The sequence below is a fragment of the Marmota marmota genome, unplaced genomic scaffold, assembly GCF_001458135.2.
Source record: "Marmota marmota marmota unplaced genomic scaffold, marMar, whole genome shotgun sequence".
Taxonomy (NCBI): domain Eukaryota; kingdom Metazoa; phylum Chordata; class Mammalia; order Rodentia; family Sciuridae; genus Marmota; species Marmota marmota.
The window spans coordinates 8,351,176-8,369,477 of NW_025999900.1; the positions used below are offsets into that span (position 1 = coordinate 8,351,176).

The following is an 18,302-nucleotide window of genomic DNA, read 5'->3' on the forward strand; positions in this document are numbered from 1 at the left end:
ATGTTAAGATGATGTGAAAATGATGATAAGAGTGATAAGTGATTGTAGTGATGGTGCTGAGGAATTGACTACAAAGGGGCAAGAGGGAATTTTCTAGCATGAGGGAAATGTTCTGTGTCTTGCTTTGGTTGGTGGTTACATGATGTATGTAGTGTATACATTATTTGGTGTATACATTCACCAAATGAGTAGTTAAGATCTGTTCATTTTACAATATATTAAGTATACCTCATTTTTTTTAAACTTGGGGCAAGTTAATATGTCTGTCTATCTGTATATTAATTTGGCCATCAGGCTACCCATTTCCAAGTTTCTGTTACAATCTTTATCTCACATATGAGGAATCAGAGACCTTGAGTAGGGAAACAAGGGCACAAGTGAATGGTGACTTGTGGCCAGCTCCTCAGCCTGGGGAAGGTAGACTGTGCGGTCTAGGAGCTGCGTCTAACTGCGCAAACTCCGTGCATTTGAAGAGTCAGTCGCAGTGCTAACCCAGCCTTTCCACCCGCTGGGAGGAAGGCCTTCCCCAGGGACTGGGCAATTGTCTGCCTGGCCAGAAAGTGAGACAGTCACTAAATACCTACCCCAAGGAAAGCCGAAATGAATGGAACACGCATCCCTAGGGAGTATTGGCCAGGCGCGCAGATAAATCACAAACTGCACTGACAGTTTGAGATTAGCATTGAGTGCCAAATGCCGACACAGGCAACCAAGTTCCAGGAAAAGAAATCCGATCTGAGAGAGGCGACCGCGGCGGTGCAAAGCGAAATCCACAAGAGAGGCCGGGCAGAGACCAAATCTTGATGGAGCCTCCTCTTGGGGCGAGCACCTAGGCACTTATCGAAGTCTTACCTGGTCACCGGTCTGCCCCAAAAGGTACCGCTATACAGGTGAAAAAAATCAAGCCTCCTGCAGTTTACAGTACTATCCAAAGTCTGAGTTGTAATCTCAAACCCAGTTCTTTGACTCCACGCCCGAGATCCTTCCTCTCCTCCGCCCACTGGGGAGTAGGTCTCTACAGAGTGACTCCCGCCCATCCCAAAGCGACTCGTCCCGTGATTCGATGCAGGTGCTGCACGCCAGAGGGAACTGGAGGAATGCTGGGCGCCCGGGGTGGCGGTGGGGAGGTTCTGTAGCCAAATCCTCGGCCGCACAACCCGCCGGGACCTTCCGGACGCCGGGAGCAGGGCCCTCCAGCCGGCGCCCGCCCTGATTGGCGCTCGGGGTCGGCCTCCAGCTGGCTCACCTGCCACTCTCAGCCAATCGAGGACACCAGAATTAGGGCTGTCACCGAGGGAGGGGGAGATGCTGCGGACGCGCGTCTGAGCTGCCCTCCCCGCGGAGTTCCCGCCAGGCCCGCGGCAATCCCGAGCCTAGTCCCAGCCGCCGGCTGCCAGCCCCGNGGCATCTCCGCTTGGTGGGACGCGCCCCGACGGTGCCCCGAGTCGTCTGCGAACGCCACCCCCATTGCCTCCCACCGTTCACCCGGTCCCTGTCGGCCCCCGGGGAGAGCGTGGGCCCGGCCGGGGTCAGCCCGACTGAGGCAGGATGTTCACGTCCAAGTCCAACTCCGTGTCGCCCTCGCCGTCCCTAGAGCAGGCCGACTCCGACGCGCTGGACATCAGTACCAAAGTGCAGCTCTACGGGGTGCTGTGGAAGCGGCCCTTCGGGAGGCCGTCAGCCAAGTGGTCCCGGAGGTGAGTGCGTCCCCAGAGCCCCACCACCACCACCGGGGAAGGGAGCTCCCGGTCTCAGGACACCTCCCATCACTTCCAGTCACTGTCCCGCCTCTGCCTTCCTCTGTGACCTTGATCTTGCTCCGTTTTACTCTGCACCGGCTCCGCATGAAAGATGTGGATCTTAGCTGCTAGAGCTGGAGTGGGACCACCCGCCTGGGGGAGGTAGTGGATTCTCTGTGAAATAAACTGAGTCCCTAGTGGGGAGCCTGGGTGTGGGCTGAGATCAGGGCTGTAGCAGGTCAAGTTGTGCCAGACTCTGCCTCCAAAGAGAAGCCCCATCTTCAGCCACAAGACACCTTTCCGGATCTTTACTGGCAAACTCGTTTTCCACACCCAGGTCTAGAGTTGCTGGCTAGAGGTGGAACACTATTGAGCCAGGTTCTGACTTAGGCCAGGAGAGAGAGAGCAGGGCCTGGAAAAGTCTGTGCCATCCCCACCTGGATGGGGGGGGGGGGATACATTGGTTCTGCTCAAAGGACTGATCCTTTGGAAGTGGTGGTGGATGGAGAAATCCACAGCAGCCCCAGCTTCCTTCAGCACCAGCTTCCTCATCCTCCCTCAGAGAGTACTCCCCAGAAGTCAATAGCCACTTTCCACTAACAAATGGCCTGGGAGGTTTTGGTATTGGGACAAGGGGAATCTTATAGCTCTGGGCTTGCAGGAAGCTCCCAAAACTGGCCTCAGGTGCCATGGGCCATCTTCTGCACAGTTTTTATCCTCAAGCCAACTTTGGTTCTGAGATTTGCTACTTGTATGGCCTAGAGAACTTTAGACCCTGTCACAGCCCCTCCCTGGAGGTTGTGACCCTTCCAGGAAACTAGGGGTGCATCTATATACCCTTTCCCCATCCTATACCAAGAGTCTATCCTGAGCAGAGGGGCCTCAGATGTTCTTAGGATCACAGATCATATTCTGATGTTCAATTCTGATGAATAATTTAATATTCCTATAAAATTGCAGAACAAATGAAGCTGTGGACAGCATTTCACATTTTCCATACCCGGTTTTATGTATTTTTATTACTTTTGACAGATTTCTGAGATTTAATGTAATACGCACTCCTTGAGTTCCTCCAAAATTCTTACCTCTGGTGCTCTTAATGGAGGTTTGCAGCAGCACGAAGATTGTATGAGGGGGCTTCCAGGGTTGAACTGCTTGAGCTGTAGCCGCTGAGGGTGGGGAGCAGCTTGTCTCTGCTTGGGCTCTTGAGTGGGGGTGGGAAGTCTTCTTGAGATGCAAGTGCCATTAGCAGAATGTCCCCTCCCCTCTTCTGCCTCAGCTGCTCCAGGCAGCAGACACTCCTCTCCACTGGGTCTGGCTGCTGGCCCAGGTATTGCCTCTGAGTCTTGCCAGCCAAGACTTTTCTTGCCAGGTATTTTCACCTCATTGCATCCAGTAAATGCTAGGTGTCTGGGACCCCCAGCTCATGTCCCCTGGGCCCCCTTACCACTATAGTTACAGTAGGGACCTGGACCCACAGTTGATTTGGGGGCTGAGAAGCATGCAGGGTAGACTCCCCAATTTAACCACAGTGATATGTTTGGGGTACCCAGAGAATCTCATCAGTGAACCCCACAGCCACCGTAAAAAACATCCAGTCTAAATCAGAACAATGCATGTGACCCACAAATACAGCTCCAAGTCTAGCCCTCTAACCCCCTTAGAGAAGATTTTCACTTCCTTCCTCTGGAGCTGCCACTGGGAAAAGACTCCCACTCCTCGGGGCTCAGGAAACCTGCCCACACTAGGCCTCTGTCCATGACCTCTGTTTCATGCTCTGGAACTATCTCTCTCTCTCTCTCTCTCTCTCTCTATATATATATATATATATATATATATATATATATATATACACACACACACACACACACACACGGACACCACAGATTTAGCCTTGAGTCGCAACAGCTAGCCTGGGTGGGTCTGGGGAGTGGGGGAGGCCTGATGATCCACTTAACCCCCTCTTGCTTCCCAGCAGGGCCCCCTGCGCCCCAGTTTGCCATTTGTGAGGTGGAGTCTCTGGACCTCAGCTAATTAGCAGCCAGGGGAAGCTTGGGAACAAGGCAGCTCTGGCCTGCCACTGCAGAGCGGTCGATGCCCTGGCGGGGCAGCTAAGGAGAGAGGGCTTGGGAAGGCTCTGTCAGTACTGCATAAATAATGAGTGGGCAGGATAGAACTGCCTGGGGCTGGCTGGGTTCTATAAACCCTCTTCCCCTGGGGCCTGCCTTAGGAAGCATGCCTCCAGCCCCCACTACCCAAGCAGCCCTTCCTTCCTGGGGTGGGAGGACACCCTGAGCTCAGTCCAATCCACATTCTATTCTCCCATAGGCAACAGAAGGGGAAGGGAATCAAAAGCATTAGTTAGCAGAGGGAAGGGAATCTGGGGAGGTATTTAGAGGGTGATTCAATAACTCTGTCCTCATCTTAAGCTGTGAGCAGTGGTGATGCAGGTGCCCAGATGTGGGAAGCTCTGAGACAAGGGGAACAGATTAGGGAGTCCCAGCCTCAGCCAGGGTCAGCTCAAATAGCCAGAGGCTTCTCAGATTCAATACTTCATCCAACACTCTAGTCTCTCTCCCAAATGAATGCCTCCTAAGACCAGAGCCCCTGATGAAGAGGGCCCAGCCAATTCTTTCCTGTGACAGTGCCCTCTTCCACCCTGCTGTAAGGTGGCCTTTGAGAACCAGCCCGGTAGCAATTCCCTATCGGGCAGAATGGTAGATCTCTGCCCCAGGGAGCGAAGACTCATGGTGCCCATCAGGTACCCAGAGTTCCACGGAAACAGCACCTACGTGTTGCAGATCTGCAATCTGCAGACATGGCTCAAGAATCTGCCACACCCACTCCCTCTTAATAATCAACCTGTATTCTCCAAACTTCTTTCAGAGTGGCAGCATGAGGGGGCGGAGGCTTGGCCAGGAGGCAGCTGGAAGGTCGGGATTCCTGCAAATATGTGTGGGTGGAAAGGATAGGGGGGAGGTGACAGAGCAGGGAATCTCTTTCAGCATTGGTGAAGGAGAGGGATTTGGAGGACAGTGTCTTCCCCAAGAAAATAAGTAGTGAGCGACTTACTTTATTCTAAAGATTTCATAGTGTTTTTCACTCTCTGGGAAAACATTACCTTCTCCTTATCCCAGGATTGCTATTCCCCATACCCACTGATAGGAAGGAAAATTGGAGCACAGAGGCAGGGGGAATGTGCCTTGTCAAGTCTCTCCAGATCCCTCTACCCATCATCAAGGAGATGGGCAAAGTCTCTGAACCACACAGCCATAAAATGAAATGACACACCCGTTAATTCAGGCTTCAATGGGGTCAGATTTGCCCAGACAGACAGGTCTACTGGAGTCAAGTGAGTTAATTGTGCAAACAAACCTCACTTCTTTCCCACTCCTTCCCTTAGTGGCTGTTGATGTCCTGTTTGAAAATGAGTCTCAGCTGGGGGGGCAGGGCAGGTAGGGGGTGGGACAGACCCCAAGCTTGAAGGCACTTCAGCTTCCTACATCCGGGACTTGAACATAGAAAGTAGTTTTTCTGAGAGCAGCTGTGGGTATGGTGGAACTGGAAGCTAGGCTGAAAGGCTGGAGCTCTGAGTTCCAGTCCCTGCTCTGCCACTGACTAGCTGTGTGTCCCAGGCTGTGGTACATCTCCTAACTGGCTCCCCGTGTCTCATCTACAAAGTGAGGGTGAGGTGGGGTTTTTTGTTTGTTTGTTTTGTTTTATTTTGGTACTGGATATTGAACCCAGGGGTGCTTAACACTGAGCCACATCCCCAGCCCTTTTAAATACTTTATTTAGAGACAGGGTCTCACTGAGTTGCTTAGGTCCTCACTAAGTTGCTGAGGCTGACTTTGAACTCATAATCCTCCTGCCTCAGCTTCCAGAGCTGCTAGGATCACAGGCGTGTACCACCACGCCCAGCTCAAATTGTGTTTTCTTAAACTGTGTTCCACAGATGATTCTAGAGGTGCTTTGAGTCTACCCCAGAGAGTGGAAACCAGGTGGTAGGGCACTATCAGCGTCTCCACAGTAGTGTGTGTTTGGTGCATTGAACATGCCTTTGCTATATTGTTTGAAGAGTTCTGATAAAAAATTGTTTGAACCTCTTTGAATTTGATCTCTCCAGGAGCCGACATGCTCCCCCTGCCAACCAACCTGCTGTCTCAGATGCAATGCTAGCCAAGCAGCCTTGGTCAGGATGAGCATCCCCTGAGCATACAGGCCTTTGGACAAGAAGGGACAAACACTGGGGGCTCTGCCACTTCTGTAAGAACACTTGATAAGCTGTCCTTTCCCAGCTTCAACCCCCAAACCCACTCTTGGGGTCTGAGGAACTCAGATTGAGGGGAGTAAGGGCTGGGCATATTCTGAAAGTCTGTGCGGCCAGACTGGATGTTCTGCCTTCCTGGGAAATGTAACCCACACCTAACTCCACAGGCTCTTGCCCTCCTGAAAGTGAGGTAACCTTGGCCCCAAGATCAAATGCCACAGGGAGTCTACATCTTGTACCCATGTTCCTGCTCCCACCTGGAGGCTCTAAACCCAGACTCCCTGAATATAAATTGCTAGCTGGCTGGTGTAGGTGTCTCTGTTGCACTAGCAGAGGGGGGACTCAGTTCATTCCTCAGTCTCCTCTACCCTTTCCCACTGCCACACATGAACCCCAGCCTCTTGTACCAGGTGGTCATGGGTCTAGCAGGCTGAGCTGAAGGGCAGGTTTGGCACCAAGAAGGAAGAGGAACATTATGTTATAGAGGTGTAAACACCCTCATGCTGAGTCTTAGCTGCCTTGTTTCTCAAGCCCACTGTGTCCACCACCCTCTCTTGACCCTGTAGGACTCTTGCATCTTCTCGGGATCCTCCTCTGCACCTCCCCCCATTATTCCTCTACTCCATTGCCCTTCAATTTTTGCCCCAACATTAAATTTCTCTCACTCTTGTTATACAAAGTCCCTCCCAGATCCTACTCCCAAATTGGGCATTTGCATCTCGAAACCACAAGGAGCTCATCCAGTGGACTGACCTTTCTAACAGGACCCTCCCAACTGGGAAGGTGCTTGCATGTTCCTCAGCTCCAGGTGGATCTCTCAGGAACCCAATGTTAACCATAAAGCTCTGGTTGAGACCTTATTGAATTCAGAGCACAAGGGTGGGAGAAAGGAGGACTGAACTTAAGAAAATCCCTTCTGGGGGCTGGGGCTGTAGCTCAGTGGCAGAGCGCTTGCTTAGCATATGTGAGGGACTGGGTTCGATCCTCAGCACCACATGAAAATAAATACATAAGATAAAGGCATTATGTCCATTTACAACTACAAAAAAATTAAAAAATAATAAAATAAAACCCCTCCTGGTTCCCCAGTTTATGATAGATGGCTTCTATGTTCATCCTGTCAACCAAACTAGAATCCTGTGTGTCTCCCCAGACTCACATCACCTGCCCTGGTCTAATTGTTCAACAAGCCCTGCTAGTTTTTATCTCCTGTTAACTCTAAGTTGTCCCTTTACGTGGCCATGGTCTCCTCAAGACCCCACCCCACCCCACCCCACCCATGTCTAACACTACAATTTAACCTCACAGTACTTGCTTAAAACCCACTGCCAGCTTCCCTGTCGGCAAGAAGTCCCACTCTGCTCTGAGTCTCTGACCTTAGCTCCCTCCTTAGTGGCCCCACCCCCGAACACTGGCCACCCCTTTTGGACTTATCTGCCTATAATACCAGACATGTTTTGATGACCTGGATCACACTAGTTTCTGCTTATTCCCTTCTTTTCTGTCTGGACTCTCTCTCCCCACTCTACTTCCTCCCAAATTCCTAAGATATTTATATTTACTCATCAGAACCCTGCTCAGCTATGAAAGCCTCTCAGAGAACTCCCCTGGCTGGGCCCCTAAACCATTCAGTCCCCCTGCTGGGCACTCTTCCTGTACCCTGATACAAACAGACTCTGATGGCACATATTTTGGTGCTTGACAATGTCACAGTGATCCTCCCGGTGCTCTGTATTACTGCAGTGTACCCTGCTGTTTTACAATGTTGCCCTACATCCTTTACAAGTTTCCTAGCGTTTACCAGCTGTGTGATCTGGGGCATATTACTTAATTTCTCTGCGCTCTAGATTCCTCACCTAACTCTTGTAAGGAGTGAGTGAATTAACACCCATATGGAGCTTGATAGACATTAGTTATTTTTTAGATTATTGATTTCTATGTTCTCTCTCCTCATTCATTTCTTAGCTCCTTGAGGATAGGGATTCATTTGCCACAGGGTATAGCATAGCACCTGCCCATCGAGGTGATTCCTTAATGCTCTGTGAGCTGAGCTGAGCAGGAGTTTGCAGTTCCTTTGCCAAGATCAGCTCTAGGGATACATGTGAACAATTCCGGGTCATAAGTGATGAGGAAGCCTAGGGCACAGGCAGTTGAGCGCTTGGGCTTGGTCAGCAGAGACAACTAACTGGGTTCTAAGTTTGCCACTTACTAGTGGCTCAATCTCTCTGTGCCTCAGTGAAATAGAAACAACACACCTCCATCCCTTACAGTTTTGGTGAGAAATCTAAATAAGAGAATGTCAATGCTGGGCACGGTGGCACACACCTGTAATCCCAGCGGCTTGGGCAGCTGAGGCAGGAGGATCCAGAGTTCGAAGCCAGCCTCAGCAACTTAGCGAGGCCCAAAGCAACTCAGTGAGACACTGTCTCAAAATAAACTATAAAAAAGGGCTGGGGATGTGGCTCAGGGGTTAAATGCCCCTAAGTTCAATCCTTGGTACCAAAAAAAGGAACATCAATAAAACAACTGGCAAAGTGAGCATCTTGCTGCCTTCTAAATGTTCCTTAATCTATAGGTAAAAATTCTGTTCTTTAAGACCGAGAGAGGAGGCAGCCATGCTGACACACCCTTATCCACATTCACTGGGCTCCCCACAACCCAAAGGGGCAGGTGGGGAGGGTCCTAAGGACTAGGGTGGGCAGACAAGCCTCCCTCCAGCAGGGCTGTGTGAGCACAAATGGGAGAGGAGGTCAGAGGGGGACCCCAGCAGGAACCTCAGAAAATAAACACTAATAGTCATAAGAAAAGTAAACACGTCCTGAATCTTTCCACGGTCTTCTAAGCCTTTGTGTGACTTTACTTACCCTCGAGCTGCACTCAAGGGAACCGAGGCCTGAGTTTAGGATAGCTGCACACTCCCATCTTCTCGATCTTTTCTTGCCTTCTAATCATGCATGGCGGCAACTCTTACCACGTCCCCTTTTCTTTGCCCCCTCCCCCAAATCTGTCCTTGACACCACAGCCAGGTAAGCCTTTTGTACATCAGGCCACGTCATTTCTGCTCAAAGCCCTCCATGACTCAGAGAAAAACACAGCCTCTACCAAGTAGCCCTGTGACCTTCAGCAAGTCATGTCACCTCTCTGTTTAAAATGCAGGGAGCACCTGTTTCCTAGGGTAATTGTGAGTGTTCAAGGAATTAACAGAGGTAATTGCTCACAGGAAAGCATGATTTGTGGTAAGAGCTAATGAAATGTAGGCTCACTCCTTAGTCTCAGTACCAGAGCCACAGGGCCTTACAAGACCTGGCCCAGCCATTTTTGGTCTTGCTCCCTCTGCTTCAGCCTTGCAGTTCCTGCCAGAGCCAGGCATGCTCCTGCCTCAGGACCTTGCATCTGCGGGTCTTCTGCCTGGAGCACCTCCCGTCTTCCCTCACCTTCTTCATTAAGCTTCTTCTGCCTACCTGCTTAGTATAACCCCTGCCCCACCCCATTACCCAGCAGAGTTGGGTTCTGGGAGGACCTCTTTCTGTTTCCCAGAGGGCCAACTCTCTGCACAGGGCAGTGGGGAGGGGAAATTGAAAAAGAGGGAGGAAGAGAGCCTGAGACAGAGAGGGAGGGAGAAAGGGAAAGGGAGAGGGAGAGGGCCAGAAAAAAAGGAGAGAACCTTCCTCTTTTTGTCAAGGCTCAGGCCTAGAGGAACAGGGCCCCTCCCTCTTAGCACATTTAACCTTAATTACCTTCCCACCTCAGATACAGTCACATTTGGGGTTAGGGCTTCAATGTGAATTGTGGGGTCAGGCAGCACACAGCAATATTTCAGAAGCTGTTGAGAGGGATAGAGGCAGCTTGTGCTGCTTGTCTCACCTTATATGGGGAGGTACATATTCATGCCAGGTGTCCTGGGTCCTCGCCAACTGGCAGAGTGATGAGCACAGGCTCATTTTGTTTCCCAATAATCACATAAGGTCAGTGTTCTCGCCCCAGCTCTATAGACAAAGAAACTAAGACTCAGAGCTGTGCTACCTCCCCAAGGGTCTCCCAACCCACCTGGAAAAGGGCAGGTCTGTTGCTTGCTGAAGCCCATGTTCTCACCTACTCTGTGAGGTCCCTTGGAAAAAGCAGGGCACACCCACTTCAGTCCATGGGACAGAAGTGGTGTGGCCCCACCCTCCAGGAAACTAGCAGCCCTCTCTGGACAAGCAGAGCATGTAGGCTGTGGCAGTGGGTGCCGAGTGCCAAGTACCCTGCAAGTGCAGGAGGGGCCCAGATGTCAGCATTGGGTGAGGAGCATGCAGCCAGATGAAGAGCGGACGGAGGGCATTTTGGGTAGAGCAGCATGATCTCTATTTGCAGGGTCATGCAAGGAGCGGGGAGGTAGCGGGCTCCACACTCCCCTGGAGCACAGAGACACTGAAGGGTAGAAGTGGTGGGAGAGCTGAGCACAGGCAGAGTCAGCTGTGGGAGGCCCAGAAGGTCACTGAAGTTCTGCAGTGGCTCTTGGTAAGGAGGGCAGGGAGGTTCTGATTTTTATTTTCATTGTATTTTCCCTGGCCAATGTCATGCCATTGATGCTGTGTCTCTGAATGCACAGCAGCTGAGAGTCATACTGTTGGCTACTGGGAGTCCATCTTAGCAGTCCAACATACCCCTGCTTTGAACTCTCCTCCATGCACACACCCACACACACACTCAACAACTCAGAATCTTCCCTACTTTCTGCTCATATCGTATCGCTACAACAGTGGCCCTGGAGGAAGGAGCCAGCACTTGGGGTGTCTCTGAGCCTCAGGAGCTTTGAGGCCAAACTGGATCTTCCCCTGTGGGGCATTTGGTGTCTTATCAAAGTTAGTTTCAATCATTAGTTTTATAAGAGTCCCCAGGACAGGGCCCTGGGGGTTGGCATTGAGGATGCACCTCCTCAAAATTCAGAAAGCATCAAGGTCCAGGGATCCTAAGTCCCAGAAGGAGGCTGTGGAGCAGTCTGAGACAAAAGGGAATACAGGTGTCCCGCTGAGGGTGTCAGGCGCTGCAGATGTGGCCCCAACAACCTGTACCCATTCCCTTTGGTTGCACGTTCTCAAGATTACACCAGAAGACTCACCTTGGAGTCATGTGTCTTTTTATCCTCCTCCTATCCTACCTGGAGGAGACTCTAAGTAACTGGAGATGATAGTTCAAGGGGTGCCGGAACCTGAGGGGGAAGGACTTCAGGTGTCCTGCTGTACCTAGGATGGTGGGATGAGGGGATAGAGGCAGCCAGCCCTGAGGAGCAGAGGGAGGGCAATTTGGGTGAAGCAGCATGACCTCCATAATTAGGGTCATGCAAGGAGCATAAGCTGGTGGCCCCATGGTCTCCTCTGTGAGTCCAGGGCTACAAAGGCACTCTTGTTGTCCCCCAGGGCCTAACTCTTTCTCCCCTTCCTTCCCCCTCACCGCTGTAGGTTTTTCATTATCAAAGAGAGCTTTCTGCTTTACTACTCTGAGAGTGAAAAAAAGAGCTTTGAAACCAACAAATACTTCAATATACATCCTAAGGTGAGGTGGCCCCTCCCCAGGGCCACAGTGGGGGAGGGTCCCAAGGAGATGTCAGGGGATGTTGGAGGGCTGTCCTTTGTCTTGCAGTGGTCTAGCAGGGAGTCTGGAAAGCAAATTTTCTCTCAGGGCACAAGACCCCCTGCCCTGCCCCCCAGGCTCGACCCCAACTTTCCTGTACCCTGGAGCCTGCCCCAGCCCTTCTTCTTCCCTCTGAGAGTCAGTTCTGGCCTCTTCCCAGCAGCTACAAGGTCAGGTTCAGTAGCCCCAAGGTCAGGTCCACCCTGGAGGTCTTGGCAGAGCCTGGCTTTATCCCCAGAGGCCCCAAGTGACCTGAGCTGGGTGGGTGGGGCTGCCTGTTCTGGTTCTTCCACAGGGTGTCATACCCCTTGGGGGCTGCCTGGTGGAGGCCAAGGAAGAGCCCAGCATGCCCTATGTTATGAAGATCTCCCATCAGGACTTCCATGTAAGTGAAGCTCTCCCCTCGGCCTGGGAAAATCAGCCTGGCCCAGGGAGGTGTCCATGCCCAGGACTGTGTTGTAGGGGAGCAGAGTGGGCCTCCATGACCCTCCAAGGGGCCATCTCTCAGCACACCCATGGCTCCTCTTCCTGGCAGGGGAATGTCTTGCTGGCTGCCGAGTCTGAGTTTGAACAGACGCAGTGGCTGGAGATGCTCCAGGAGTCTGGAAAGGTGTAAGTGCTCGCAGCCAGAAGGGCATCTGGGGCTCCAGACTCGGGGGGCGGGGGACAGGCTGGGCCCACCATGTATTCCCTGACTCTCTGCTGGGATCCTCGTGGACACTGAGAGGGCTGTAGGAGTTGGCTAGGATGGGTGAGAGGAGGCAGCCAGCTCTTAGAGCATCTCTGAGGGTCCCCCAAGTGAGCTTGGAAAGTATTTACGGTCACAGGTAGCAGACATGAACACTGTGTGTCTCCAGCTCTTGGAAGTGAATCCAGCATCAATTACTCATTGTATTTGGTACTTGCTAATGTCTATCTCACCTCCTCCTATCAAGGACCAGAGTGAGTGCCCAACAATGTCCAATTGCACATAAATCCCTGTACTAGCACCTGCCTATTTGAGCTGGATCACACTGTTGATCCAATAAACAATACTTGAGTCCCATCCTGCATGTGGCCTCGTGCTTGGTGACGGGTACTCAGGCGATAGGAAGCTGCCTGGGAAGAAATCTCTTCCCTGCTCTGAAAGTGCTCTTGGTCCCTGGTGGCCCACTTTGCAGCCTGGGCCAGTCTCCAGTTACTGTAAGTGATCCATACTGGTGGCGTGCCCAGAGCCCTGGGTGCTAGAGTGACAGTCAGCTGAGTTTCTGGATAGGCGAGTACAAAACACGCACTTGCTCTTTCTCCTAGATCCTCGTGGTCTAACGATCTTATTTCTTCCTCTTCTCTCCTCTGTGCCATCTGCCCTCACTCCCAGGACCTGGAAGAATGCTCAGCTGGGAGAAGCCATGATCAAAAGCCTGGAGGCCCAGGGGCTGCAGTTGGCTAAGGAAAAGCAAGAGTATTTAGGTTGGCTGTAGGGGTGGACTGGAACCTGAGGTTCCCTAGTGGGAGCACTTGGGGGCCTAAGCTGTAGCCAGGGGCTTGGTGGAGGACCCAGGGTGGGTGTCCAGGTGGGACTCAGCAGGCCATGAGGAACCAGAGACCAGCTCCACACCTGGAGGGCTTTATGGAGAGACAAATGTCCTTCTGGCCAGCATGGCTGGAGGGAGAACAGCCTGGTGGCCAGGAGTCGGGGGTCTGCACCTGGCCTTATCTTCTCCCTACCAGCTCTCTGTGTCTTTAGGTGGCTCATTTCTCTAAACCTCAGTTTCCTCCTCCTTAAGATGGAGATAAGGATAGTCCCCAGCTTTCAGAGGTGGTATGGAGATCGGGTTCATTGGTCCCATGAGAAAATGCTGCAGGTGCTCATGTAGGGCTTGCAGTGAGGGCTCCTTAAATGAAGATGCAGTTATCCTACCCTGGGCACCTGAGTCCCACATTTCACCCCAAACCCTCCCCACGCCAAGACCACCTTGAACTTGGCCACAGGGCTCCAGGCCCCTATGCCGAGAGAGAAGATGGGCAGACTTGGGGCTCAATGCTTTGCCTGGGACCCCTCCCCTTCTGCCCGCTTAGGCACTTGGGCCCCAGCATGGTTCCCCTTCCCACTAAGACTCTGCCCTCCCCACTAGCTGGACACCAGTGCAGGCAGTGGGGGGCGGGGGTGGAGCTGAGGACCAGCCCAGCCACAGCAGCCCTGGGGGATGCATGGGACTCACCTGAGCTCCCAAGGACAAGGCCCTGTCATGGCCCTGTGAATGCATGAAGCAGGAATGATACCCAGAAAGGAGGGAAGCGGGACCAGTCCTTGGCTAGCAGGGGTGCTGACCTCTTCCTGGGGAGATGCTGGGGATGATGGAGACCACCCTGGGCACCTGCCTCAGGACTTCCACTGTGAGAAAGCAGTCTGTAAGGGTGTGCTTGCCTTGACAGACAAACTGATGGAAGAGACAGAAGAACTCTGCCTTCAGCGGGAGCAGAGAGAGGTAGGTGCACAGGGAGGCCACTGTCACTCTGTCACTGCCTCCCCTTAACACTTAATAGCCTCACTTGCTGTCTCCCAACACGTGCTTCCAGCATTAGGGAGAGACGTGGGGGGCTGGACACCCAGCGACTGGCTGGAACATCAGACGGGGCGGGGCCAGGAGCCCAGTGCAATGACAGTGCTTGCAACTGCTATAGATTCTTGGCAGGAAGTGCATTTCTCCTTGCCAACCCTCCAAAGGAAAGTAAAAAGGGAAGGTAACCATTTTCTAGGGAAGAAGTTCTCCAAAAATTTTATAAGCGGCTTGTCACAGAGATTCCCAGGAGGCTGTAATGGCCTGAATTATCTATCAGGGGCTTCTGGCACTGTGAGGGTGATTGGATTTGATGATCTCAGAGGTTCCTTCATTCTCTGCCAACAATACAAGTCCTGAGCAGGCTCATTGCCGACTTGAAGCTGCCTGTGGTTCAGGAGACTCTTGGCCTCATGGGAGCCACTGAAGTTCACTTCATTTGAAACCTCTAGGCAGCATTGAGCCTCGCCTATCCTGAGGAGTCTTTCTGACACCTGAAAGGCAGGGGGTGAGTACTAGTTGGCAGTACAGAATCCAGACCCAGGCTATCTGTATTTGTATCTGCCCATCACACTTGTGGCTGTGTGACCTCAGACAAATTATTTAACCTCTTTGAACATCAATATTCTCATCTGAAAAATGACAATGATAATAGAACCCATCTTATTAAGGATGCTATAAAGATTAAAGGTGTTACCTATAACGCGATCGGCACATAAGACATGTTTATTGAATGTTTGTTGATATGCTCATGTTGTTATTAATTATGGGCCCACCCCACATGTGAACTGCCTGAGGCAGAAGCTATAGAGTGGCTTGTGCAGAGGAGCCCACAGAGAGAGGCACCATTGATTCTACTTCTCTTTGCCTTGTCACTTTTCCTCGCTCCCAGGCCAGTTGTGGAGCTTGGCACTGTGGGATGAATCAATGGGTGAATAACTTTGTTCTCCCGACTTTACATCTTGATTTTAATCCAGTAGGACAGTCCACCTTCATTTTTCTTCTTCCAAAAATTTGTCAGTTTTTCGTGCCCATTTATTCTTCCAACTGGACTTAAGAGCCATTTTGTTGGTTACAAAACAAACAGAAAAATCCACAGAGGATTTGTACTTAGAGGTACGGATTTGAGGACTGTCGTGTTGACTACAGTGTCTCTTCCACCCCCCCAAGGGTGGGGGCCTCTGTATCCCAGGCTTTCATCTAGATTTCATTAGCATGTTGGTATTTTCTCCATTCAGTCCCACACCTTTTAAGTGGGAATTTGGTGTGTTGTATGTCAGCACCTTGAAGACAGGTGAGCTGGGTGTGGTGGCTCACACCTGTAATCCTAAGTACACGGGAGCTGAGGCAGGAGGGTTGCCTGTTGAAGGTTCTGTCTCAAAAAACAAAACACAACAAAATGTGATTTAGGAAGCCTGGGGTGGGGTGGGGTGACAGGCACGGCCTCCGGCAGGGAGAAGAGACTTATCCATCAGAGAGGCTAAATCTGGGGCAGCAGTCGGCCGGAGGAAAATTTAGACACTCTATCTAGGTCTTTAGCCAGGAAATTAGGACAGTGGGGACCCACTGCACACAGGCCTCACTGGGTGCCACAGCACACTGGAGGAAGGAGGCTGTCGGCAGTGAACTCTCTTTTTGGCGCACAATGGGTGTAAGCCCAGACCCGCTGGTGCCCACAGGAGAGGCTGCTCAGGCGGGCAGGAGAGAAAGAACTAGGAGAGCTGGATTCCTTGTCCGCAGCATGTCTAGAGAGGAATAGGATTCGGATTCTATTCCTGGCTTAACCACTGAGTCATTCTGTCCCAAGTTTTTCTCTACTTTCTCATCTATAGGATGAGTCTGCCTGTCCCCTCTTCCTTCCCCATTTCATGGCAGGTCAGAGATTGGGGTGTGCTTTGGGCCACATAGAAAGGCCTTTGGTACAATGGCCCAGTGATAAGACGAAGGTTCTTCTGATTTGTGACATCTCAGGGGACAGCCTGCTCGAAAGGAAGTCTCAGGGTCTGGATTCAAGAGACCTGGATGAGAATCTCAGCTTTATGACTGACAGTGTAAACTTGGGAATGTCATTCGAAGCCTCTGATCTTCAGATTATCCATTTGTGATGTCTGATAAAAGAAATGCCAGCTCCTACCTTCCTCCCAGGTTGCAGTGAGGCTCAAGGGAACAGAAAGTAGGTGCTTTGTGGAATGGAAAGGCCCAGTGTATGATGGCGGAGTCTGGCACCCTCCATGTACAGAAAGGTGGGAGGACCACGAGTTCAAAGCCAGCCTCGGCAAAGTGAGGCACTAAGCAACTAAGTGAGACCCTGTCTCCAAATAAAATACAAAATAGGGCTGGGGATGNATTTAGAGACAGGGTCTCACTGAGTTACTTACCAGCTCATCTTTGCTGAGGCTGGCTTTGAACTCATGATCCTCCTGTCTCAGCTTCCTGAACTGTTGATTACAGGCATGCACCACCATGACCAATCATGTCAATGGACCTTCATTTTATTTATTTATATGAAGTGCTGAGAATCAAACCCAGTGCCTCACACATGCCAGGCAAGTGCTCTACCACTGAGTTACAGCCCCAGCCCTAGGGTTCACTCTTGGTGTTGTACATTCTGTGGATTTTGACAAATATGTAATGTCATGTATCCACCACTGTAATATCATATAGAATAGTTTTGATGCCCTAAACATCCTCCATGCTCCAGATATTCATCTCTCCCTCCCCAATAACCCCTGGCAATCACTCATCTTTTTACTGTCTCCATAGTTTTGCCTTCTCCAGAATGTCATACACTTGGAATTATATTCTATGTTGTTTTTTCAGATTGGCTTCTTTCATTTAGTAATATGCATTTAAGTTTCCTTCATGTCTTTTTATGGTTTGATAGCTCATTTCTTTTTAGTGCTGAATAATATTGTCTAAAGGACATCTCAGTTGCTTCCAAGTTTTGGCAATTATGAATAAAGCTGCTATAAACATCCATGCATAGGTTTTCTTGTGGACATACATTTTCAGCTCATTTGAATGAGTAACAAGGCGTGTGATTGCTGGATCATATGGAAAGAGTATGTAAGTTTTGTAAGAAGCGGCTAAACTGTCTTCCAAAGTGGCTGTGCCATTTGGCATTTCCATCAGAAGTGAATGAGAGTTCCTGTTGCTCCACACTTTGGCTAGTGTTCGGTGTTGCCAGTGTTTTGGATTGTGGCCATTCTCATAAATGTGTTGTGTTATTTCATTGTTGTTTGAATTTGCATTTACCTAATGACACAATAATGTTGAACATCTTTGCATATGCTGATTTGCCATCTGTAGATCTTCTTTGGTGTCAGTTAAGGTCTTTTGCTCATTTAAAAGAAATGGGTTATTCATTTTCATATTAAGGTTTTTTAAAAAGTATTTTTAATTGTAGATGAACACAATACCCAGTACCTCACACGTGCAAGGCAAGCATTCTACCACTGAGCCACAACCCCAGACCTTCATATTGAGTTTTAAGAGTTCTTTATGTATTTTGAGTAACAGTCATTTATCAGATGTGTTTGCAAATATTTTCTCCCACTCTGTGACTTGTCTTCTAAAAATCGTACAACCACTTTGGAAGATGGTTTGGCAGATTCTTACAAAACTGATATCCTTTTTCCTTATCATCCAGCAATCATATTTCTTGACATTATCTTTCACAGAGCAGGAATTTGTAATTTTAATGAAATCCAGCTCACTATTTATTTCATGAATTATGCCTTTGATGTTGTATCTAAAAACTCATTGCTAAACTCAAGGTCATCCAGATTTTCACCTATGCTGTCTTTTAGAAGTTTTATACTTTTATTAATTTTTGTAAAAGATTTGAAGGTTATTTTCTTTTTTTAATTTCTTGTTTCTTTCTTACTTTTTTTTTTTTTTTTTTTTGCGTGTGTATGTCCAGTTGTTGCGGTGACATTTATTGAAAAGACTGTCTTTGCTCCGTTATATTACTTTTGCTCCTTTGTCATAGATACGTTGACAATATTTATATGGGCCTATTTCTAGTCTCTTTATTCTGATCTATTGATTTGCCTATTTTTTTCCCAGTACCACATGGTTTTAGGTGTCATAGGTCTTCCAGTTCTTCTCTACTTTGTTCTCCTTCAATATTGAGTTGGG

At 50.1% G+C, this 18,302-nt stretch overlaps 1 protein-coding gene across 1 annotated transcript in view; it reads left to right on the forward strand.

Moving 5' to 3' along the window:
• Positions 1-1,125: 1,125 nt before the first annotated feature.
• Plekhd1 (pleckstrin homology and coiled-coil domain containing D1) overlaps positions 1,126-18,302 on the forward strand; it is a 36,745-nt gene continuing 19,568 nt past the window's right edge. The window contains exons 1-6 of the mRNA XM_015490567.2: positions 1,126-1,697; positions 11,451-11,544; positions 11,918-12,007; positions 12,158-12,234; positions 12,980-13,071; positions 14,038-14,090. Of these exons, the coding sequence (XP_015346053.1) occupies positions 1,549-1,697; positions 11,451-11,544; positions 11,918-12,007; positions 12,158-12,234; positions 12,980-13,071; positions 14,038-14,090 (555 nt within the window). The 5' untranslated portion in view covers positions 1,126-1,548. The remainder of the gene's footprint in view (positions 1,698-11,450; positions 11,545-11,917; positions 12,008-12,157; positions 12,235-12,979; positions 13,072-14,037; positions 14,091-18,302) is intronic.